Below are 25186 nucleotides of genomic sequence, written 5' to 3'. Positions count from 1 at the left end.
AGTGGTGCTGGTGTGTGGTGAGGGGCATTGGCATGCTGTCACGTTGGGCTGGTAAGGCCTGGCAGTGCTTCCGTTCCGTTTGGCATGGGCGCCGCCATCTTGCCTCCGGCCATGTGATTTGCTCGCCCAATTCTGGTTTGTCACATGCTCTCTCTGGCCAGTCACAGCACAGCACTTGGTATTTAGGGAGGTTCAGAGCTCCACTTCATTGCCAGTGCAACATGTTTCTCAGCATAGCTGAGAGAGAGTTCCCTGTGCTCACCACCAGTTACCTGTGAAACGCTACCTGCCTGTCTGCTTGGCTGCTCCAACCTGGCTGGACTACCCTGCATCCTCCATTACCTTCCCCTTGCCTGAGTACCTGAGTCCTGCTGTTCAACCTGCGCCTTGCCTCCACTGCTGGATATTTCTTCCTCAGTCTGCATTCTCTATTAATCCGTCACCATCTGGAGGGTTCCCCTTGTCTGCCACTAACTGGACATGTTCTATTAACCAGTCACTACCTGGACATGTTCTATTAACAAGTCACTACCTGGACATTTTCCATTGCCTGTCACTAACTGGACTTTCTCCTATTTGCCTCACTACAGCTCCCAAGTGCACTTTAGTGCTATACCCGGACTTTCTGTTTTACCACATTCATGTCTGTTAAGCCACTCATTAAAAATTCCACATTTACTTTTAAACCTGCTTCAGTGTCTGCTCCTATTACCACCCCGGGTCCACAACAAAACCAGAACCTCACAAAATGTGACCACATCTCAAGATGCGTACAGCTCTGCATACACACATTTATTCTAAAACCGGCGCAGATATGGAGAGAACATACAAACACAGATCCATACCATAAATTGAACACTCAATGTATGATTGAACAAGAAATCATCTACCTGTTGGTCTGAACCTTGTGTTGTCTCATTAATTCCACCTCCTGCTTAGCTTTTGCTAACAAGGCCTGTTTGTTTTCGAACTCCGAAGACTTCATATAGTTATCGATTCTCTGATACTGGGCATCGGAGAAACGCGCCAGTGACAGGAAAGCCTTCATCCTGCCATCCTGCAGCCGATTACAGCTGCCGTTTCTGTAACTCTCTGCTACATCCACTGCCTGAATTACACAAGAACATCAATAACTACATCAGTGCATATATAATACGAACATAATGCCAATTATAAAACACTATGGGCGGAGAATTCATTTAGCCACGCTAAATTACAGCGCACTAATTGATCCGCCGGGGGCTATTCAATTAGCCCCACTTTACAAGGATTTCTTTTCGGGTCTCATGAGACCTGACAAAAAAGCCCCGATAAGTGTGCTATTATTGGGGGATAACAGTCAATTATAGGTCCCCATACATCAGCAATCTGAAAACCACAACTAAACTATTTGAAGATTTATTGCCCGGATATTATGATTTCCCAATCTAGCAATCTGCGCCCATACATTACAGATATTTTTCTGTGATTTGCAGATCGACTACAGAAAACACAGATCTGACAATCTTGAAAGGCCCATCATTTTACTGGTAACGGTCTGCAAATCTGCTGATCATATCCATACACTAGCAATCTATAGCCCCAATCCATCTGTGAATTCCAACATGTCGGACAATCTGATTTAACAATTCCAATCGATATTTGGTTGCAATCTGCGATCTGTGAAGCCCATACATTGCAGATTTTTATACACATTCAATTGCAAATTGCAGAATTGCCACAATTGCTGATGTATGGGGGGGCCTTAACGCCCGAATCCGTAAACTTGTCACGGATTCCGGGGCTTATCACCCGATAACCTGAGTTAACGCACGATAATCCATTCATTTAACGTGCATTAATTAACACAGGTATCGGGAAAAAAAGGTAGCCTAATTGAATAGCCTCGGACGATAAAGGGAGGCTACTTCCCTTTAGATCTCCCAATAATTTATCGGGGCTAATCGGATCCCCCCTTAGGCCCGTATTCAAAGAGCCGCGAAAAGCCGAGCAGCAATGTTTTCGCCGCCTTCGTGTGTTTTTAGGCAATATTTTTTCTGTGTGCGCTACCGCTTATCTCCGTATTCAATTCCAAAAAACGTGAATAGGCAAAACAGACAAACAGGAGAAATCGTCGGAAAGTGAAACTGGCAAAAAGTCCGTAGAATTTTGGGGACATCAGTCTGTACCCCAGGAAAAGCTGCACTAACATTATAAATCAATATAGAAGTGTCCTAATAATATTGTTTTGTGTTCTTAAAGTGTCAGAATTATATGCATAAGTGCTGAAAAATGATAGAAAGCAATTTCTTTTGGGAAAAATAAGTACAGAGGTCAAATTTGGGGTACATGAAGATGGGTACTAGCATATTTTCATGTCTCTAAAGTGAAGACAAAAATATCTTAAAACTACACCTGCTGCAGCCTCGTGCAATCCCCAAAACTCCTGTCCCATCCATATAGCCCCCAAAGTACCAGGCCCCCCACTTTTTACCCATTTTCCAACACTTTTTTCATTTTCCCCCCAAAAATTATGTCATTTTTGGGGGAAAAATGAAAAAAGTGTTGGAGAAGGTTTTTGCTTTTTTGGACTGATTAGTCACTAGGGGGTGTCCAAAGGGTTCTGGACCAAATCCCAACAGTTGCACCCAAAATAGAGATTTTACACTTCCAATTCACCTACCTATACATAGAGAAAACTTTTCACCTGGTTTTTTTCCGCTTAGGCGAAAACTCCTGGAATTGAATACGGAGGATAAGTTGAAAACAGGCGAAAAGTCCAAATCGGCGAAAACTTTTCTCCAATCGGAACTTTGCGCGGCTAACTGAATATGGCCCTTAGACGGAAATCTGTATAGGAATAAATCTTCCTGAAAAGGAAGAAATGATTTGCAGCATTTAAGTGGTTACTTTCCTTACCTTGTTTTACATAAAGTTTGGGTCCATTTTGCAACTATTTTTCCCCAAAATGATGCAACAGTAGTTTATACCATAAAATGTGAAATAATTAGAGAGTTAAGGTAGACTTACCTTGATAAATCCTTTTCTTCGAGGTCCATAGGGTCCACAGGGATACCATGGGGATAATGTGGTTGTAGAGATCCAGGCACCAAACAGTTAAAGCTTTCAGCTGCCAGGATGCTTCGGGTCCTCCTCCATATATACCCCACCCCTAGCTACAGGCCTTCAGTTTTGTTAACAAGCCTCAAAGCAGGAGAAGGAAAGAGGATAAGGAACAGCAATCTGAATTCAAGAACGATTTCGTTCAGTGCCGGCCACCCTGACAATATTGTCAGGTTGGATGGGAGGTTCGGGCGATGAACAATAACTACCAACTACAAACGGGAGCGCACATTGGTTAGTTATTGCTCATCGTTTTGGTGCTGAAAATTAACAATTTTTTGGACGACTGAACGATAACGATATGGTTATTGTTCCGTTGTCCAAAAAATCGCTGCGTGTGTACGCAGCTTTACACAAGGGAATCCGTGACCAAAAGAAAAAAAATGACCTATGCAACCAGATGCATCAGGGTGGGTGCCCAGTGGACCCTATGGACCTCGAAGAAAAGGAGTTATCTAGGTAAGTCTACCATAACTCTAATTTTCTTCTTCAAGGTCCATATGGATCCACAGGGATACCATGGGGATGTCCTAAAGCAGGTCCCCTAGAAAGGGAGACGCTCCTGAGCAGAAAGGAGGTGCAAACATGGCATGCTGTGGACACCCCATCCAAGGAGGCAGTGTGGGAGAAGCCATACGATCCATAACCTGCTTCATTACCTGGGACAAAGAGGATACCCAAGATGGGTCTTGTCCAGGGACAGGTAAACTGAGGTGAGGTGGCTCTTTATAACAGACAACACACAAACCATCCTTTACGTCCTGAGGGGACAAACAGGCCATACAGCATTTACATGAATCCAGCACAGGGCTGTTATCCTTTATCTTTCCTTTATCTAGTTCAAAATAAAGGCAATAAATGCAATGTTATGTGACAGCCTTCACAAATACTTAGAGAATGTGAAATACCCTAAAAAAACCTCCACCCCATGGGGATGGAGAGAAAAAAAAACAGTGATAATTATAATTGACAGACAGAAATAAAAGACAGTATCAATACAGCAGCTAGCAAACAGTCACATAAAATGCATATGTAATAAAATTACAATCAACTCTAAATCAACTACACAAACACAAAGGAATGGTAGGACATAGAGCACCATATACCTTAACCAAGGGAGAGGTATACAGGTAGACTGCCCCAAACCCTCCTGAGACCAACAGCTACAGCAGCGCACCGATAGTGGACCGTGAGCATCTCAAATACACGTGGAGTGTAGGCGGAGAAACCCAGACGCGCGAAAACCTTTGATGGTTCTGCGTCTGAGTCCGGGGATGAGCTGCCAAGGGAGCGCCTACCTCCCCTAAGCTGCATCAACCGGCCGGGTACGCTGGCCTCAAGGCAGCAAAAGCGGCTGCTGCCGATCCCCGGCGTCAGACGATAAGGCCCCGGCGGTCTAGTGAGGATGCGGACGCTCCCGGACCCTGACTGCATCGACTTCCAGTGCGTCTCCGGCGCCGGAAACAAGGACTGCCGCGCGAGATTCCCCGTAAGCGAGGAATCTCCTTACCTTACATCTGTGTGTGTCAGGTTGCAGTCCGGGTCCCAGCATCGCTGCTAGCAAGCTCGGCCGAGACCCGCCGGAATCACCAGCCCTGTTACTGGTGTTGCGGCCTGGCGGAGGTAGATGGCGTTGAAGTACTTGCGTCTTAATTCAGGTGTTTAGTACTGCCAACCCAAAAACATAGAAATAAAATGTGCGTCTTAATCCCTCCGCACCGAGCGAACAACTGAAGGCCTGTGGCTAGGGGCCGGGTATATATGGAGGAGGACCCGAGGCATTCTGGGAGCTGGAAGCTTTCACTGTTTGGTGCTCGGATCTGTCCAATTACATTATCCCCATGGTATCTCTGTGGATCCCTATGGACCCTGAAGAAGAAAAGGGGCATATTTATTAAATGAAGAAAAGACCCTTCGCTGAGTATCAAAGGTGGTAGCCATCACTGGGGAGCTCAGGTGAATGCATAGGGAAGTATACTTATTAAAGACTGCAGCAGTACAAGTACCAATGCGGTCCTTCTATCACTATCTCAGGATGGTGGTAGCAGTGACGGGCACAATAAAAAATATTCCCTATTAATTTTTTTTTCATTTTTTTAGTTCATCGTTTTTTTTTTTATGTTTATTTTATGAAAAATGTAACTTGAAGACCAAGCTGAGCTTCCAGTTCCACTGCGCACCTTTGTACAAGCATGCGCAGAGTCTCTCGGCCCGGCGAATGGTAAGGTGGTAAGAGTACTTTTACCACTCACCAGCCGGTATCAGCGGAGAACTGGGCTGTCTACATTTATTTCATAAACCATTGTAAAACTAGATTTTCCATCTCTGTGACAAGCTGCAATAGAAAGTCCCCATTATTACCCCGGCTTTATAAATAGACCCCTATCTTGGGCTATGACAGCAGCTTTCCATTGTTAGACCAGAGGTCAGCAACCTATGGCTCTCTAATAATTGTCATGTAATGATGGGTCCTGCGTTTCCACAAGAGCTAGTGAGCAGTTTTCTGCAAGGGCAATAAATGATAACTCAGCGATACCTTCTCCAGATAGTTCTTCATAATGATAGTAGGACTCTCCAGACAGGTTTCTGCAAGCCAGTTCCCACATAACCTCAAGCACTCAATGTAGATTAGCTGAAGGTCGGGATTACTCTCAACCTTGACATAAAAATACACAATACACTTCAGGTCAGGTAAAAGAGCAAAGCAAGTACATACAGCAAACACAGCCAACATTAAAATGCCAACCGATTATACTTAAATGCAGGATGATGCAAAGCATTACATTTAAATAAAAAGTAATGTACACTTGTTGTTTTGCCAATTTCATTGAACATGCCTAGTCATGTCATATTCAACAAATTTTAGCAAAGATAAAATGGGACTTTTGTACCTAATATGTTAAGGCTTTTTCTCGTGTAGAGCCTTGGGGGGCACATGGCCCTGACGCCAGAAGACTGGACATTTAGGGGTAGATTCAATTAGCTGCGAGTTGTGTCGAGCAGTCTGTTCTCCTGGGCAAACTACCTGGAGCTATTCATTTAGGGACCTGCTATCAACCCATGAGAGGCTCAGAGGCAGGAGTTAATGCTTATTTCTGCTTGCACCCTCCAGGGGGACATGAGTGGTAGGTAGAGATGGAGAATAGCTGAGGCTATTTACAAAGACATGGACAGGGTGGACAGAGCTCTAATAGTCAGTAGTGTCAGGGCACAAACCAGGGCCGTAACTAGAGTAATGTGACATGTGCCACGTCACAGGGCACGGCAGGGGGGCGCTGTTAGGGCCTGTCAATTTTCGGTTTATCATCATTCTTACTTGTAGCTTCTTCTTATTTTATCCCCAGCATCTCCTGGCCTCCCCTATCTCTTCCCTGGCCCTTCCCCATGAGACCATGGCCCTATTTTGGGTGTGTTCTCTCCCTATTTAAAAAAATAGGGGGGGGTGCCAATGCTCTTTCTGGCACTGGGCAGCAAAAATTCTAGTTACGGCTCTGGCACAAACACATCATTTATGCCTGCTGCTGAGGGTTCTCAGTACCAAGCCACAGACTGAAGGATCTATGCTGCAATAACGTGGCCTCTTCAATATCTATACTGCTCTTAATTCCTCCCTGATAAATGATGATACAGACAGAGTAGCAATGTCTCTGGATGACCATCTAGGGCAGTGATAGGCAACCTGATAACCTCAGGAGCTGCAGTAGTCGCACCTCTAACTTTCAGAAGGGCCCAACATTACTTATAATCTCAGGAGTAAGTAATACTAATATAATTGATTAACTAATGAGGCAAGTATCCGTAATGACATATCAACAAACTTTTAAAATAAGCGTTACAAGCTACAATAAAACAAAACAGGAAGGAGTTGAAGGCTTGGAGGGACGCCTGTTGCCATCACTGATCTGGCGTCACAGCGCAATACACACTCTATAAACAATAAACCTTCTCAGATACAAAGAATATTTTTTGGGCAGCAATTGTAAAATATCTGGTGATTGATTAACATGACAATGATTCAGCAATGTGTTAAAGGCTAAATCCAGAAGGGCTTTTTATTTGGTGGTGCTGCTTCCAATAATTGGTCCCACTACTGGTCGACACTTTAGGATTGAAAGAGAGCTCTTACGGCAAAAGTGCACTAATTTGGGTTTATTCTGAAGAACACCTCGTTTATCTTCCCACTTCTGGTCCCACAGGCTTTGGCTGACAGGCCGTGAGGTTAGGTTTCTTTAAGAAATGCACTCAACCGCCAAGAAATGGTCCACAACTTCATGCAATCCACCAACAAATCTGGTCCTTTTTTATTGTGTATGTTTATGTTTATATAATTTTACACAGTAATTAAAGAGATTATTTTTCTATGTTAGAGTGTATGGATATTTATTATTTTTTTTAAAGCTATAGAGGGGAATTCAATATGAAACGTAAACTTCGCTGTAGAATTTTACGTTTCATATCGGAGCTTTTACCTTGGATAAAGTATCGGGTGCGCGCCCGCTTATCCCCGTATTCAATATGAAATACGAAAACGGGACCTGGCGAAGTGGGATTTGCGTAAAGTTACGAAATTTTCCTTAAAAAAATTGTAGGACCCCCCTAAAGTTGTAAAAACATGGGGGATCACTATGGGTACCCCCGTTTTAGCCTGTAAATGAAAGTCGGGGATTTAAATAGCCGCAGCAGGTGTTTTTTTCCCGACATTGAAGAAGTGTTGCAGAAGAGCACTTAGGTTATTTTTTTTCGTTTTTTTACGTGGTCCCATCAAATTTGGGGTACATGAAAATGGGTACTAGCATATTTTTATGTCCCTAAAGTAAGTTTTTAAAAATTCTGCAACTATGCACCTGCCGCTAATAGCCTATTCTAGAAAACACCTGCCGCATACTTGCAGAATAGCCCTGAACCTATTTCCCTATTTTTAAACACTTTTTTCCTATTTTTTTTTTTCACCCCAATTTTTTAAATAATTTTTTGGGGTGTCCCTATTTTTTTTTTTTTTTTGACACAGTTCTTTTAGAAATGTCATTCCCAGGGGTGCAGGCTATTGTTTTTAAGCCTGCACCCCTAAACCCCAATTCTGCACTTTTTTTCGCCACCTATTCAGTGGTGAAAAGTTATCCCCGTTTTTTTTCAAAGACTTTTCGAACCTGCGAAAAGTCTTTGAAATTGAATACAGTGTAAAACTAAAACCTGCGATAATGACGTCATAGGTGCGATATTAACGCAAAAACTGAGTTTTCGCTCCATATTGAATTCCCCTAATAGACTTGTACTAGCACAGTTGATACCATTTTTACTATTAATCCTGTTAATACATTCAACAAACATGATCTCAAACGAGAGCAACGTACAACGATATTACTATGTGACAAACCTCTAAACTGTTAGATTCCAATTTGTCCACCATATGTCTGAGTATCCCCAAAGCCAGGCTATGCTCCTTTTTAGCCCAGAACATTTGAGCCTCTTCGAGCTGCCATTCAGACACCAGGAATTTTCCTGAACTGTGTTGTTTAATCTGGAACAATGCTTTCTCTGGTAGCTGTAAGTGACAAAGGCCACAACAATCTCAGTTCTAGAATGACACCGTTCCATTATTAGCAGAAACTATACTGTGTGCATCTGTCCTGCACCCAGGGCTTCTCTTTTTCACTTAAAAGCTCTTAAACTTGAAGATACAGTATATGTGCATTTGTAGCCAGGTGCCAACAGTCTGAAGTTAAACACAAAAACAGAGGAGGTGTGATAATGCAGCAAATAACACACAGGCAAAATAGTAAGCTTTAAAGGACTAGGATCTACCTACAGCAGAAGATGCCTTCTATAACATTCACAAACATATGTGGCTATTTCCAAAAGTATGGCAGGATGGGTGTGGATTGAAAGATCTACAGTAAAAAGGTAGGCAATGTCTAGATAGACATCAGATGTTAGGTAGTCAGTAGGTCGACAGGGACAAAATGTCGACACACTAAATGTCGACACGTAAGAAGGTCAACAGGTACAAAGGGTCGACCGATACAAAGGGTTGACAAGGTCAAAAGGTCGACACGAAAATTGTCTACATGAAAATGGTCGACACTTTTTTGTTGTTGTTTTCTAACCCTAATCTTCACCCTAACCCTCCCTCCTAGTGCCTAAGCCTAACCATCGGGGTCGGTGCCTGACCCTAACCGTTCCTTCTAGTGCCTAACCGTAACCCCCCTTTTGGTGCCTAACCCTAACCGTCGGGGTAAGAGCCTAACCCTAAAAATAAAAAGAAACAACAACAAGAAATGTGTCAACCATTTCTGTGTCAACCTTTTGACACTGTCGACCACCTTACATGTCGAACTTTAGTGTGTTGACCTTTTGTCCCTGTCAGCCTATTGACTATCTAACATCTGGTGTCTATCTAGACCGGATACCAGCAGGATTTATGTTCTAAATTGTATTTATATTTGCTGTGTAGCAGAGCACACCTAATTGTTCTCTGTTATCAGTCATTCTTTGATTGAAAGAGTCTGACTGTGGTGTCCTTTAATGGGGTTAGAGGGGTGTTCCAGCCAGGTAGATTGCTGTGTAGGAAAATATACTACCTGCCTTAAGCTGAACTACAACATGTTTATACAGCTTTACGGGAAAGATTACATTTGCGGACTATGGGCCTGATTCAGAGCCGCTCGCTATTTGCGGTCGTTCGTTTAATAAAAAGGGGTGGCTATTCAAATGAACCGTTCGCTCTTTGCGGTCTGGTCACGCCTATAAGTCTGAACGAGCGAGCAAAACTTGCGGTCGATATTTTGATAAAAACGCCCCCTGGCCGCTCGCATCATACGTCATGTCCGCTATTTATTTGATTAATCGAGTACATCGAACAGCGTATGAACTGCTCGCTACTCTTGTGGTTGGTTTTTCCTACCACAATATTGCGAGCAGTTCTGGCTATAAAACAACCAAGTGACGTGGTCAATGACGCTGCTGTGTTAATTATGCACACCCATAAAACGCCCGCTTTGACCTTTAAGCACGCCTATGTTCTGATCTCCACTCCGTTTTCAAGCACCGTCCCCTGTTACCACCCACATACGCCTCATTCTGTCACTCAAAATAGCAGACACTCGCTATATAGCGAACAAACAATTTTCGGCCGCACTGACTGGTTCGCGCATGCGTACTAAAAACCGTACGCATGCGCAGATGTGCAAATATCGCTCGGAACGAGCGTACTGCCGCTTACGAGCGGCTCTGAATCAGGCCCTATGTGAGACATGAAGGTCATTACTCTCAGACAATAGTTATTCTATGCAGCATTTACCTGGGTGTTGCTGGCAGTCCTGGAAACCCTGGAGAGTTCCACTAAGTGCTTGGTGAGGATGTGTTTAAGGCAATCCTGGCTTGGGCTGTTTTTCTCCAGCATATTCTCCAAGATGACAGATCGAAGAGCAAGGACGGGCTCCTGGAAGCCAAAGTCACTGTCCTTAAGGAGCTGGGACTGCTGCTGCCACTTCGTGTACAGGTCATTTAGCTGGTGCTCGGTGATGGGTCTAAACACAATGACAATTACTCTGGTACATGAAGAACGGTCACCGAAAAGCGGCCGCACTGCGAGTGCGCAAGCCACGGAGCGAGAGAGAAATTCTCTCGCTCTGGGGCTCACTACAAAAGGGGCGGCTGTCGATGGTGATCGACAGCTTGCACCGTTTTGTAGGCGGGGTGGGGGGGTGGCTGGCCAAACGGAGGCGTTCCCGACGGAACGCCTGCCGTTTGGGGGCGGCCCCACTGACATCACTCGTGACGTCAGTGGTGAGCTTCCGGCTCTAATAGACGAGACCCTACCACAAGGGTCTCGTCGCAAGCCCCGATGGTCTCGACCATCGCGATCATCAACCTGGCCGCTCGCTAAAGCTGTGGGTGGTCACCCACAGCCTAGCGAGTGGCCAGGAGGCCGGCTCTGAACATAGAGGCGGCCGCCCTCATTCAGAACGAGTGCTCGCATTTTGCGACAGGCTCTGAATGAGGTCCAAAGACCCCTCCATCTAAGGCTGCATACACACGTAAAGATTTTCTGTCCAACCATCCAACTAGTTAATTGGTTGGAATGAAAATCTGGTAAGATATGGGAGTAAATGACAATCAGCAATCCCAAATGCCGTAAAATGGAAAAAAACTGTTGTTTGAACAAATTGTTTAGATCAAACATTTAACAAACTTGTCTGAACGACCATTTTCATCTGTTTTCTGGCATTTAGGAGCAAATTGCTGATCATCATTTACTCCCATACCTTACCAGATTTTCATTCCAACCAATCAACTAGTTGGATGGTTGGACAGAAAATCTATATGTGTGTATGCACCTTTAGAATAGATTGATGTACTATAGGAACATGTTACTGTGTCAGAGAGTAACTTACCTGGGAAACATCTTTCCAGCACTTGCTAGTTCCCCAAAAGCTTGGAGCCTGCACAGCGTGGGATACAGAGAATACACAGACTCCAGGCTGCCTTTGCACAGTTCTTCCACTTCCTTAACCCTATAGACACATTAGAAAAAAGAATGATGAGTGATTTGCTGGCACGATGATGTGTATGATTTGCAATACCTGACCTGTTGCAGTCCTCAGGCATTTCTCCCTGTGGAATAAGATAATTTACTGTAGGGGATGTAGTTTAAATCCCGGCTGTTGGGATGCCGGGGATCAGAATGCCGGCGACGGAATCACGAAAATAAGTATTGGGGTTAGGGGGAGAATTAGGGGGTGGGTCAGGGTTAGGCTGCGGGGGTGGGGGATTAGGGTTAGGCTGCGGGGGTGGGGGATTAGGGTTAGGCTGTGGGGATTAGGTTTAGGCTGTGGGGGGGAGGTTTAGGATTAGGCTGTGGGGGGGGAGGTTTAGGATTAGGCTGTGGGGGGGGGAGGTTTAGGATTAGGCTGTGGGGGGGGAGGTTTAGGATTAGGTTTTGGGGTGGGAGGGTTAGGTTTAGAGGTAGGGGTAGGGTTAGGATACTTACTGACAGATGTTGGTATCCTAACCCTGTCGGAATGCTGGCGTTGGGATTCTGACTGCCAGGATTCTGAGTGCTGGCATCCCATACTCAACCCTACTGTAGCTTAGCTTGCGGAGTTAGAGTTTCTCATAAATGTCACAAACTTACCTAATACACACTAACGCAAGATGATGTGCACATGTGTAGTACATTAAAGGGTAATACACATTAAACTCATTACACTCTCCTGATACTCTTTGTTTTATAATTGTGTCTTCGCACTTATCTAACCCCCCTACATAATGCTAGGCGTGATGTGAAATAACAGGGGAGAGTACCTGGTGATCGAAAAGAGGACAATTAAACACCTACTTAAAGTCACATTTTAAAAACTTTAAAAAGAGAGGTGGAAAGTCTGATAGGGATAGGGAGAGAGTTCCAAAGCTAGGGAGCAGCACGGGCAAAATCTTGGAGGCGGGAGTGGTAGGAAGTAATCAGTTGGCAGGAGAGATGGCATGCATTTGTTGAGCGAAGTGGACGGGGGTGGGAGTGTGAAGGGAGATGAGGTCAGAGATGTAAGTGGAAGAGAATTGGGTGAAGGCTTGGTAGGAGAGTGTAAGAACCATGAATTGGCATCTGAAGGGGAATGGAAACCAGTGTAGGGCTTGAAGGAGAGGGGAGGCAGATGTAGAACGTTTGAAGAGGAAGATGAGCTGAGCAGCAGCATTGAGGACCGATTGTAGTGGAGAGAGGTGGGAGACTGGGTGGTCAGCCAGGAGAAGGTTACAGTTGTCCATTCTGGAGATGACAAGTGAGTGGATGAGGGTTTTAGTAGCATCCAGGGTGAGGAAGTGTCTAATCCTGGAAATATTTTTCAGATGGAAACGGCAGGACTGACTGTGAGAGGTACTTAATGTGAGGTTTGAAAGAGAGGGAGGAGTCTAGGATAACTCCAAGACAGCGCACTTTGGGGCTAGAGGAGATAGTTGTGCCATCAATAGATAAAGAAATAGTGGGAAGTGAGGTTATGGTGGAGAGTAGGAAGATGATCAGCTCAGTCTTAGACATGTTAAGTTTAAGAAATCGCTGCGACATCCAGGAAGAGATAGCATGGAGACAGTTGGAGATACAGGTGAGGAGAGATTGGGAGAGGTCAGGGGTGGAAAGGTAGATTTGAGTATCATCTGTATAGAAATTATATTGGAGGTCAAAAGAATGTCATCTACTCACCTGGCATACTTAATGTGGTCTTGGAAAGAAGAAAATTCCTTGTCTCTCAGGGACTGTATAGCCCGGTACAGAGATTCATGATAGCCAGGCCCAAGTGCATTATCTCTAAACAAGGTGAAACAGTAGTAGATATAAAAGATCACACCTACATATATATATATTTTCTATTTACAGTAAAAAGTTTTATTGTACTTACTTATGGCACGGGCTCTGGTCCCACTGCATGTTCCTCCACGCAGCTTGGAAGCGGATTTCCCGCAGCTCTGAGGACCACTCGGCATTCTCCTGCTCTAGACCTCGCAGGTAGGTGGACAGCATGTGGCATAAGCCAAAGTTCTGTAACGCCTGGAGGAAAAGGTACACATCACGCAGTACACTACCAGAGTGTCCTAACGCAGCTCTCACCCCTAAATAAACTCCAGCAAGTGGGTGCCAGGTCCAGCCCCACTGCTAAGCACATCCAGCCCAGAGAGCACTGTGTATACACAGCAGAAAGTGTATTATCATTACAGCAGAGGATGGGATAATAGAACACCTATTGTAAACTATGTTAAAGTGTATGGGTTTATCAAGTTCAAGAAAGACCGGCCATGCAGAAGACAAATACCTGCATAATTCCAGCTTGGCGAGTCGCTGGAGGAAGATTAGTTTCCAGGTCGTAAGTAACCAAGGCTTTTCCCCACATGGCTTCATGTTCATACGTTCGGATTCTGACACGAAGAAAAATATACAGTATGTCTGGGCAATGTAAGCGGTCTTAAATGAGCAGTGGATTTACCAAGCAAACAATCGGACACAGAGAAATGTTCGCTGAAGGAAGTTGGAATATCTGCATTATGGAGGTACTCTGAGCAGTGGTTGTATCACCGTTTTATTCTGGAAGCAATGTATGCTTTTATTTTTATTAACATAACAAGATACTGACACAATCTTGCTATATTTATGCCTATTGCTATAGTCTTGCATATTTCCTCTTTGAGCCTTCTTACCTAGCAAGAGGATGAAGCATCTTCCCCCCTCCACATCCGTACAGACTGTCAGGCTCTCCAATGCTCCTGTAAATTTCCATCAGGAGGTCCTAATATGCACAAAGAGTAAAATAAAAATAAAAATCTGAAAAACGCTGCGCAAAGGTTTACATCTAGACTGATTCCGCTGATGAAGTTTCTATAGCACGAATCTCAGCAAAGCACAGGGTAAATCAACTGAATTTCCAATGTTAATGGTGCGTACACACTGGGCGATTAAAGTGGACGACTGAACGATAACGATATCGTTATCGTTCAGTCGTCCACTTTATCGTCCATTTTTAACACAAAAAAGATGAACGATGACGACGACGCGCGTTCCCGCGGGTCGTTCGTCATCCTCGTTCATCGGGCTGACATGCAGGCCAACCTGACGACCTCGTCAGGTTGCTGCATGTCAGGGAATGGGTGAGAGAGCCCGGCGCTGAACGATATCGCTAATGATATTGTTCAGCGGCTGTGCTCAATGTCATGAACGACATTGAGCACAGCCTGCCGGGGACACACTAGACGATATCGCTCAGGGAGCATATCGTCTAGTGTGTATGCACCTTACGAGTTTCCACAATCAATTTCAATTTGTATATGTGTGGGTATCGTTGACTGAATACAACTACACTTAGACACACACACAGACAGACACACAAAACTCATCCTTCTCCTAGGGTGCTACGTCATGTCATACTGTGTTATACCAACGTTTGTATTGCCTAAGGTATGAATAATGTGCTAGGGCTGAGTATTCAAAACAAGTACATATTTGTCAATTAATACTGTGACACAAGTCGCAGCAAATAGCCCTTCTTGGAGAGCCAAGCGACTTTTTAGCTTAAAAGATCTGTTACAAGAAGCTGAGTGTATGAGGACACATCTGTCTGTATATACAGCAGAACAAGCTGGCCACAAACATTCTACATGATACAGCGAGGGAACCCTTCAAGTTATTTGCCAGAGAGTGTCCATGCAGGACATGTCCTGTACCAACGGGCATCACAGTTCCTCATGGGAAATCTCCACAGCCCCCTCTGCTGGCAGTAACAGCAGCCACAACTGTCCATTTAATGTCTCCACTTCACCCTGTCTCCCCTGCTTCCAACCCTCCCACACCACCAGTAACTGCACATAACTCCCAATAACTGTCTTATGTTATTCATTTATTAACATTTACTTACATAGTACCAGCATTTTGTCGTTGCGCATTACAGTTGGGATCACAAGTTGCTGATATGCCGATAATCATTACAGTATCCATCAGCCTCAACTATTCTTCATATATTGTACAGTGTTAGCTCATCTTACATTCTGTTGCATGTCAATATAATGTCATTTGTACACATCACTATCCCCTCGATGTACAGCATAGTATAATATGCTGTTGCTTTATAAATAACAATAGCAAAACTTTGTCTGAAGATGCAGAAGGCTTACAATTATTTAATAAATGTCATATACAGGAACGATCTGTAACTACATTTAGTGCCAGCTTACCAGACACTGGCTGTAGAAATACCTGCAAGCTTATCCCGCTCTCCTCTTTGCTTTTCTCACTCATGCTGACAATGGTCATAGTCTGACTTTCCTCCTCAAACTTCAGAGCCTTGCGTGCACTGGAGTTGCACCTGATGGTAGCAGACATAATGGTAAGTATAGGATCTAATAATCCTGCTTTAAATGTGGCTAACTAATAAGCCTGATGCTGTTATTTGCTTTGTTATACTGCATAGTGGCTCATACACTATGTGATACCTAAAAATAAAAATGAATTCTGGTTCTCTCTCTGCTGGGCAGGTTTCCTATTGTCTGCACAGCACAGACGGGTAATATAAAACAGTGGCGTAACTGGGGGGGGGGGTAGTCGAGTGGGGCACGTGCCCTGGGAGCTGTCTGATCCGATGGCGGGGGGAAACGCTGCTGGCCTCCATCCAGGTCAACACGGACCGCGGCACTACATACTAAAACAAACACAACGCCGCCGTCTGGTAGTACATATACTGACATGACGTCTTTCCCATAGTGCCGAGCGGGACGGGAGGAGTAGGCGGCGGCGGGTGCAGGAGCAGGGATCCGGGTAAGTAGTTTTGTGTTCTGTGTGTCTTATGTGTAAGGGGCACTACTCATGGGGGCACTGTATAAGGGGCACTGCATAAAGGGCATTACTGGGGGTACTGCATAAGGGGCGCTACTGGGGGCACTGCATAAGGGGCACTACTACTGGAAGCACTGCATAAAGAGCACTACTACCTGGGGCACTACTACAGGGGCACTGCATAAAGGGAACTGCTACTGGGGGAACTGCATAAGGGGCACTACTACAGTGGGCATTGCATAAGGGACACTACTACTGGGGGCACTGCATAAGGGGCACTACTACTGGGGGCATTAAGGTGCATATACAATGGAAAGGAATGTTCCCAGAGAGACAAGAAACAGTGGTGTGGTGTCATGTTGACACTCCCCCATTTTTCTAGTGGCCACGGCCCTTGTGACATGTGACCACACCCACTTTTTTTGCAGCGCACATCAGTTGGGGAGGGACGCCATTTTTCATCTTGCCATGGGTGCCAAATACCCTAATATTAATGTTTGCATTGTGGAACATTCACCTACACCAAATGGCCTATATGATTTCAGTTGGGATGGGCCATCTGTGAATTCATAATTTATACATCATTCTTATATTGTTAAACATATGCTTAGTAGACATTTAATATTTGTGTATTAAAGCTAAACAAATACTGTATTAATTATAAACTACCTGCCAATTATACTCAGTAGCGCACGCAGGGGGGGTTTCTAAGTACTCAGAAACCCCCCGACAGACGAGACGAGTGCCATATTATTAAGACCCATCCCCACGCTGCAAAATGCCACGATTTGCGGGTCAATCGGGAAGAGGCGGAGCCAATATGATGCAATTCCTTTAGAATCGCGTAATTTGGCCCCACCCCTCCCCGTTGACCCACAACATTTTGCCGCTAGGGGGAGGGGCTAATGGCAGTGCCAGGTCCCGTCCCCATCTCTACAACCTGCAGCTGCTATATATATATTATATATATATATATATGGAGCAGAAGGTGCGGCACTCATGGTCCAATATCGAAGTATACAGAGGTGATACAGGCAGAATAACGTTTCAGTTTTTTATAACTGTCTTCAGAAAATATTTTCTGAAGACAGCTATAAAAAACAGAAACGTTATTCTGCCAGTATCACCTCGGTATACTTCAATATTGGACCGTGAGTGCCGCACCTTCTGCTCCATATCTCCCCTTCTTGTGGGGGCACCCGGTAAAAGTGATTTATTTCGTGATGAGTGCCGGTCCTGTGCTGTTCCATATATCTATATATATATGAAAATACAAAAGGTGAGAACGAGCGCCTTATAGTATAGTAAGTTTTATAATTGAATGCACACTTCTGTTAAATTACAAAGCGTACCGTGTGTGCCTAATAAACAGGCATATAATGTTGTGTTCCTGGTCCGCAATTATACGTTCCTTTTTAGTGTAGAACTTCCCTCCGGGTTTAGGATGGTTAATACAGTCACAATATTTATGAAAGTAGAAGAGGTGAGATCAAGCGTTTTATAGTGTAGTAACTTATACTATCAACCGCACACTTATAATAATTTACAAAGCGTACCGTGTGTGCCTAATAAATAGGCATGTATTGATGTATCCTTGGTCAACACCCTCACGTCCCTTTATAATGTGGCACAATTAATTCACTCCAGGTGGGATTATAAATAGGGAGAAAAGGATGCTTGCATAGTGTAGTATATTAAAAAGTTTTTTAATTACACACATATAACACAAAAAAAAACCAATTACAATTTAAAGATGATTTTAAAGCTTATCTGTTTGATATAGCAGTCCCAGATAGCGGGGGTCACCACAGCCTCAACGCGTTTCGTCCCTACTGCCTCTGCGGCTGGACTTCGTCAGGAGGATATTTGCAATACAAGTGGAGAGTATTCAAACATATATACCTTGTCTAATTAGTCCCTATTGCCCATAAATGGCACATCCGGTTTTCGGAGGTCCGGTCGCCATTTTGGATCTTACTGCGCATGCGCGGCACTCGTGAATATCGCGGGACTTCCCGCTGTATATGCAGAGCTTAAATCTCTGCTAAGTGTAACTCCAGTGGAGTCTCGGTACCTCGCGCAATCGTGGGATAATGTTATAAACCACCCGCAAGATGTCAGCACGAGAGACCATTAGCTTAGAAGTCTCCCAGTTCCCCAATACTTATGCATAGGAAAAAACGTCTCCGGAAAGTCGGCCATTTTGTTGTAGATTCACACTAGCGGTGGCCATTTTTCTATAGTTTCTGTGCAGATCTTACAACATGTAAAGATGATTACAGGGTATATTTAAACAGATATTATAGCAGATTATCTGGCCCTAAAGACTAATCTTTTACAATAAATACAATCATTAATAAAATGACATCAAAAGTAAATCAATAAATATACAAATATTAGAATATATAATAAATTATCTATAAAATGCATACATAAAAAAACTTTTTAGCATTACCCAGATGATCGAATAAAAAATAGAATAATATAGCTTAAAATATTAATATGAAAAGTAATAAAACAACCAGTCAGAAATGACCCAATAAGCAATGATACGTGCTAGAAAGATGGAGGTAAAGATGCAGGGAATTCACAAAAAGGGGGTGATTTCGTACATTTCATTTAATCCGTGGGGAACCATGGTATTAAGGGTAAAAATCCAAAACATCTCCCTTTGAGATATCTTCTTTTCCCTATCCCCTCCTCTTTCACTAAGGTATACATTTTCTATTGCTTTAAATTTTAGTCCTGTTGGATCGGCATTATGATACTTGCTAAAATGTTTCGGTATGGAATGGTTATCAGTTTTATTTTTAATGCCCCTCACATGCTCTTGTATTCTTAGTTTAATGTTCCTTTTCGTTCTACCAACATATTTAAGGTGACATGGGCATTCAATCATGTATATTACCCATGTCGTCATACAGTTCATAAGATTTTTAATTTTATAAGATGCCGTATTGTCAGAATTCCAAAAAGTACTATTATTATTATCGGCAAATTTGCAAACATTGCAGCTGTTGCACTTGAAAAAGCCTTTACTTCTCTGTATCCATTGTTGAGGTTTTTCTTCCAATGCTTTTAGACTACTTGGAGCCAGATGATTTTTTAAATTTTTTGCTTTTCTAAAGGCCATTCTTGGTCTATCTTGGAGCACTTTGCTCAAAACTCCATCAGTTTTCAATATATCCCAATGTTTGTTGAAAATGCTTCTTATTTCTTTCTCTCTATGGTTATATTGTGTTACAAAGATCACTTCATTTTTTCTTTGCTCACGAGTTTTGTATGTGAGTAAATCTTTTCTTTCAAGAGTTTTCACTTTATTAACAGCTGCTTGTATAGTGTCCTCTGGGTATTCTCTGTCTCTGAATCTTCCCGAATATACTTCCAGTTGTTCATTGAATACCAAGTTCGAACTGCAGTTTCTTCGTACACGGCAGAACTGTGAAAACGGAATGTTGGTTTTCCAGCTTTTTACATGACCACTATTGAAGTGTACATAACTGTTAGTGTCCACTTTTTTAATAAAATTGCGACTAATAATTCCATGTTCATCACTTCCTAAAATTAAATCCAGATATTCAATCTCTGTGTTACTAAACTTGTATGTAAAGGACAAATTAAAATCGTTGACTTTAAGATACTCCATAAAAGACATAAAATCCTCTTCCGTACTTTTCCAAATTATTAAAATATCGTCTATATATCTAGCGTATAAAATTAGGTGATCTTTAAAGGGATGATTTCCATATATATATTTATGCTCCCAGCTTCCCATATGGAGATTGGCGAAGCTTGGGGCAAAAACAGTCCACATAGCTGTGCCCTCTATCTGGACGTAAAAGGTATCTAAAAACTTAAAATAATTATGACTTAATATAAAATTAATTAAGTGACATATAAAATCTTTATGTTGCGTATTCAGTGTTTCATCCTGGTCCAGAAATTCACGACAGCTGGAAATTCCCTTTGCATGTGGGATGGAAGTATATTGTTGCCCATTTGTATGTGTCAATCCATTGGATTTCATTCAAAATCTGAAGAATAGATGTGGTGTCCTTCACAAAGGATCTTAAAGTGCTAACATAATTGTTAAAGAATTTTTCCACATATTCAGAGCATCCTGACGTGAGGGAATCTATACCTGCCACAATCGGGCGTCCTGGGGGATTTACCAAACTCTTGTGGATCTTAGGTAGGTAATAGAACGTAGGAATCACTGGATTATTTTTAATTAAAAACTGGTATTCACTCTTGGTTAATATTTCCCTATGTAGGGCTTCAATTAGTATCGTCCGAAGTTCCTCTACGAAAATAGGGGTAGGGTAGTCTTTGTAACACAATATAACCATAGAGAGAAAGAAATAAGAAGCATTTTCAACAAACATTGGGATATATTGAAAACTGATGGCGTTTTGAGCAAAGTGCTCCAAGATAGACCAAGAATGGCCTTTAGAAAAGCAAAAAATTTAAAAAATCATCTGGCTCCAAGTAGTCTAAAAGCATTGGAAGAAAAACCTCAACAATGGATACAGAGAAGTAAAGGCTTTTTCAAGTGCAACAGCTGCAATGTTTGCAAATTTGCCGATAATAATAATAGTACTTTTTGGAATTCTGACAATACGGAATCTTATAAAATTAAAAGTCTTATGAACTGTATGACGACATGGGTAATATACATGATTGAATGCCCATGTCACCTTAAATATGTTGGTAGAACGAAAAGGAACATTAAACTAAGAATACAAGAGCATGTGAGGGGCATTAAAAATAAAACTGATAACCATTCCATACCGAAACATTTTAGCAAGTATCATAATGCCGATCCAACAGGACTAAAATTTAAAGCAATAGAAAATGTATACCTTAGTGAAAGAGGAGGGGATAGGGAAAAGAAGATATCTCAAAGGGAGATGTTTTGGATTTTTACCATTAATACCATGGTTCCCCACGGATTAAATGAAATGTACGAAATCACCCCCTTTTTGTGAATTCCCTGCATCTTTACCTCCATCTTTCTAGCACGTATCATTGCTTATTGGGTCATTTCTGACTGGTTGTTTTATTACTTTTCATATTAATATTTTAAGCTATATTATTCTATTTTTTATTCGATCATCTGGGTAATGCTAAAAAGTTTTTTATGTATGCATTTTATAGATCATTTATTATATATTATTCTAATATTTGTATATTTATTGATTTACTTTTGATGTCATTTTATTAATGATTGTATTTATTGTAAAAGATTAGTCTTTAGGGCCAGATAATCTGCTATAATATCTGTTTAAATATACCCTGTAATCATCTTTACATGTTGTAAGATCTGCACAGAAACTATAGAAAAATGGCCACCGCTAGTGTGAATCTACAACAAAATGGCCGACTTTCCGGAGACGTTTTTTCCTATGCATAAGTATAGGGGAACTGGGAGACTTCTAAGCTAATGGTCTCTCGTGCTGACATCTCGCGGGTGGTTTATAACATTATCCCACGATTGCGCGAGGTACCGAGACTCCACTGGAGTTACACTTAGCAGAGATTTAAGCTCTGCATATACAGCGGGAAGTCCCGCGATATTCACGAGTGCCGCGCATGCGCAGTAAGATCCAAAATGGCGACCGGACCTCCGAAAACCGGATGTGCCATTTATGGGCAATAGGGACTAATTAGACAAGGTATATATGTTTGAATACTCTCCACTTGTATTGCAAATATCCTCCTGACGAAGTCCAGCCGCAGAGGCAGTAGGGACGAAACGCGTTGAGGCTGTGGTGACCCCCGCTATCTGGGACTGCTATATCAAACAGATAAGCTTTAAAATCATCTTTAAATTGTAATTGGTTTTTTTTTGTGTTATATGTGTGTAATTAAAAAACTTTTTAATATACTACACTATGCAAGCATCCTTTTCTCCCTATTTATAATCCCACCTGGAGTGAATTAATTGTGCCACATTATAAAGGGACGTGAGGGTGTTGACCAAGGATACATCAATACATGCCTATTTATTAGGCACACACGGTACGCTTTGTAAATTATTATAAGTGTGCGGTTGATAGTATAAGTTACTACACTATAAAACGCTTGATCTCACCTCTTCTACTTTCATAAATATTGTGGCTGTATTAACCATCCTAAACCCGGAGGGAAGTTCTACACTAAAAAGGAACGTATAATTGCGGACCAGGAACACAACATTATATGCCTGTTTATTAGGCACACACGGTACGCTTTGTAATTTAACAGAAGTGTGCATTCAATTATAAAACTTACTATACTATAAGGCGCTCGTTCTCACCTTTTGTATTTTCATAAATTGTGGGACCGCACAACAACGATCCTTTTGGAGAACTGAGAACAGCCACCGTGACAACGGGATTATAGTACAACACTAACCAATTCATCAAAGGATTGTGATGTTTACAGACTCCATATAGGAACTAGCGCTACTATCAGTACTCTTTGTATAATATCTGTATAATATCTATATCTATATATATATATATATATATATATATATATATATATATTTGAACTTTAAGTAATGAAACCAATGTTTGATTATATGAAATATGTTGACTGTCAAGATATCTATCATGGCTACAAATCACTCCGCCAAGAGCAAAATACATGAACAGAAAAAAATATGGTCCAGAAAAGTGTTTGCAGGGTGTAAACAACAACATTATATAGCTATATAAATATACACAGTACTGTGCAAGTTTTCGGCAGGTGTGGAAAAAATGCTGCAAAGTAGGAATGCTTTAAAAAATAGAAGAGCTAATAGTTTATTTTTATCAATTAACAAAATGCAAAGTGAATGAACAGAAGAGAAATCTAAATCAAATCAATATTTTGTGTGACCACCAAATACCTTACCTTGCCCGCTGCTCTCCGTCTAACTTGATCTTGTCAGCGTATACTTCAGCATACAGCAGGGCAGTAAAGTGGGCCGCACAGGACTGCACCGCCATGGCAACTTCAAGGTAATTTAGCTCAAGCCAGAAGTTGTCATCAAAAGCTGTTCCCTTGCATGATCTGAAACAAAAAATCGGCTTGGTGTGATATAATGAAACACGGGGACAAGGGAAATTATGAGAAAATAGTTTTTTATTTGCATTTTACCGCTAGATCCTTTCCGCTGATACTAAAGTGGAGCACATACGATGCTATATACCACCCGTAAGAGACTAAGGGGTCTATTTACTAAGCAGTGTTAGGAGGCAGAGTGAAAAGTGATAAGGTACCAGCCAATCAGCTCCCAACTGTAATTTTTCAAACACAGCCTGTGAGATGGCAGTTAGGAGCTGATTGGCTGGCACCTTAATACTTTTCACTCTGCCTCCTAACAATGCTTAATAAATAGACCCCTAAGATTGCTGCACCTCCTAAATTTACCATTATCCCAGCAAGGAGACAAGTCCAAAAAAGAGGGACAGCTGCCAAGGACAGACCCTATTTTCCCTAGTGGTCTGTGCCTCCCTACAACATTTGAAATGATTTAATTGTGAATATAAAAAACAAAACCACTTTTCTAAACCTATAGTAGAGGTATACGTATTAGAGCCACTCTCAGCGAGAGGAGTTTAATGCCTAAGAAGAAACAATACCTGGGGGGGTTTTCTGCCACATGCAGATTTAACAGAGGAAGTAATACAGTATCCACCTTTTGAAAACTAAGCGGAGATGACCATGTGGGCACTGTGCAGACCTGGGCCATTGAAAAAGAAAAGCCAGCAGCAGCTCAGGTGGAGTGCCCCATATGCCCAGATGGCACCAATTCATTTTCCCACTGTGTCTAGTGGGAGATTAACAGGAAGAAAAACCAAACCCTTTCCTGTGGCCATCAAAGTTAACAGGAAGCCCTGGAACTGCTAGGTGCTGGAAATTACAAGCTGCAAACCAAATTAGGGTAGTGAACAAGGATGGTACAGCCTAACCCTACTGATACTCAACCATAAAACACCTTTGATTGAAAGGAAAGCACCATCTGCAAAACCGCTATCCCCTAGTGCAGGGATGGGGAACCTCAGGCCCGGTGGCCGTAGAAGGCCCGCGGAAAAATTTGGTCTGGCCTTCCGAGTCTTCTTCTGCTAGCCTCATCTGGCTAGCAGGGTGCCTAGAATGGCATCCTATAGCCAGAATCTATGCAGCAGTGCCGCCTGGAGTGTCCTTAGGAAGCTTCAGACGGTCACACCGCTGCCCTTACAGCTCCCCGGAGCATCCTCATTGCTGTAATCACCGACGATTGCGGCCCAGCCCACGTGTGGCATCACACAGAGGGGGCGTGGCCTGCCCTGGGCCCCCAAATAATGATATAGTTCAAAATGGCCCTCCGCAGAAAAAAGGTTCCACACCCTTGCCCTAGTGGAACATGAGATGTGTTGCAGAGATGAAAGCTAGAAGAAAGGACATCTTTTAGGTGATAATGTACAAAGTGACCAAACAGAATGGATGAAAGGGGAGTTGAATGTGACCTGCTCCTTTCAAGAGAACCTATCTCTGTGGAATGATAACTAACTGGTACTGATACAACACAGAGAGGACAGTCATCTTTATCATGAGGGAGCTCAGACCTAATTCTGTCTTGAGACTCCGAGACAAAATAAGGCGACCGGTAAAACCTTAGATGCAAAACCTTGTCAGCAGTGGCGGGCTGGGCCGGGGGGCAGGGTGCCATGTGCCCCCCAGGCCGGCAACATTTTAGTGTCCCAGGGCCGCCCGCAGCCGTGCTCTGCATATACATAGCAGCGCAGGCTGTGGAAGGCCGTCGGC

At 42.8% G+C, this 25186-nt stretch overlaps 1 protein-coding gene across 3 annotated transcripts in view; it reads right to left on the bottom strand.

The window, feature by feature from the left end:
* Positions 1 to 25186, bottom strand: part of ATM (ATM serine/threonine kinase) — a 245664-nt gene that overhangs the window by 45536 nt on the left and 174942 nt on the right. For all 3 annotated transcript variants that reach the window (XM_088456725.1, XM_088456727.1, XM_088456726.1), the window contains exons 39-49: positions 23291 to 23449; positions 15836 to 15944; positions 14287 to 14375; positions 13905 to 14007; positions 13494 to 13642; positions 13298 to 13402; positions 11496 to 11615; positions 10400 to 10628; positions 8477 to 8644; positions 5639 to 5758; positions 891 to 1108 (exon numbers count right to left, since the gene is read on the bottom strand). In XM_088456725.1, coding sequence (XP_088312851.1) covers positions 891 to 1108; positions 5639 to 5758; positions 8477 to 8644; positions 10400 to 10628; positions 11496 to 11615; positions 13298 to 13402; positions 13494 to 13642; positions 13905 to 14007; positions 14287 to 14375; positions 15836 to 15944; positions 23291 to 23449 — 1569 coding nt within the window. The remainder of the gene's footprint in view (positions 1 to 890; positions 1109 to 5638; positions 5759 to 8476; positions 8645 to 10399; positions 10629 to 11495; positions 11616 to 13297; positions 13403 to 13493; positions 13643 to 13904; positions 14008 to 14286; positions 14376 to 15835; positions 15945 to 23290; positions 23450 to 25186) is intronic.

The sequence above is a fragment of the Taudactylus pleione genome, unplaced genomic scaffold (assembly GCF_031769625.1).
Source record: "Taudactylus pleione unplaced genomic scaffold, aTauple2 ptg000711l, whole genome shotgun sequence".
Classification (NCBI taxonomy): Eukaryota; Metazoa; Chordata; class Amphibia; order Anura; family Myobatrachidae; genus Taudactylus; species Taudactylus pleione.
The sequence above is the reverse complement of the archived record's forward strand: the minus strand, read 5'-3'. Positions and strand labels throughout refer to the sequence as shown.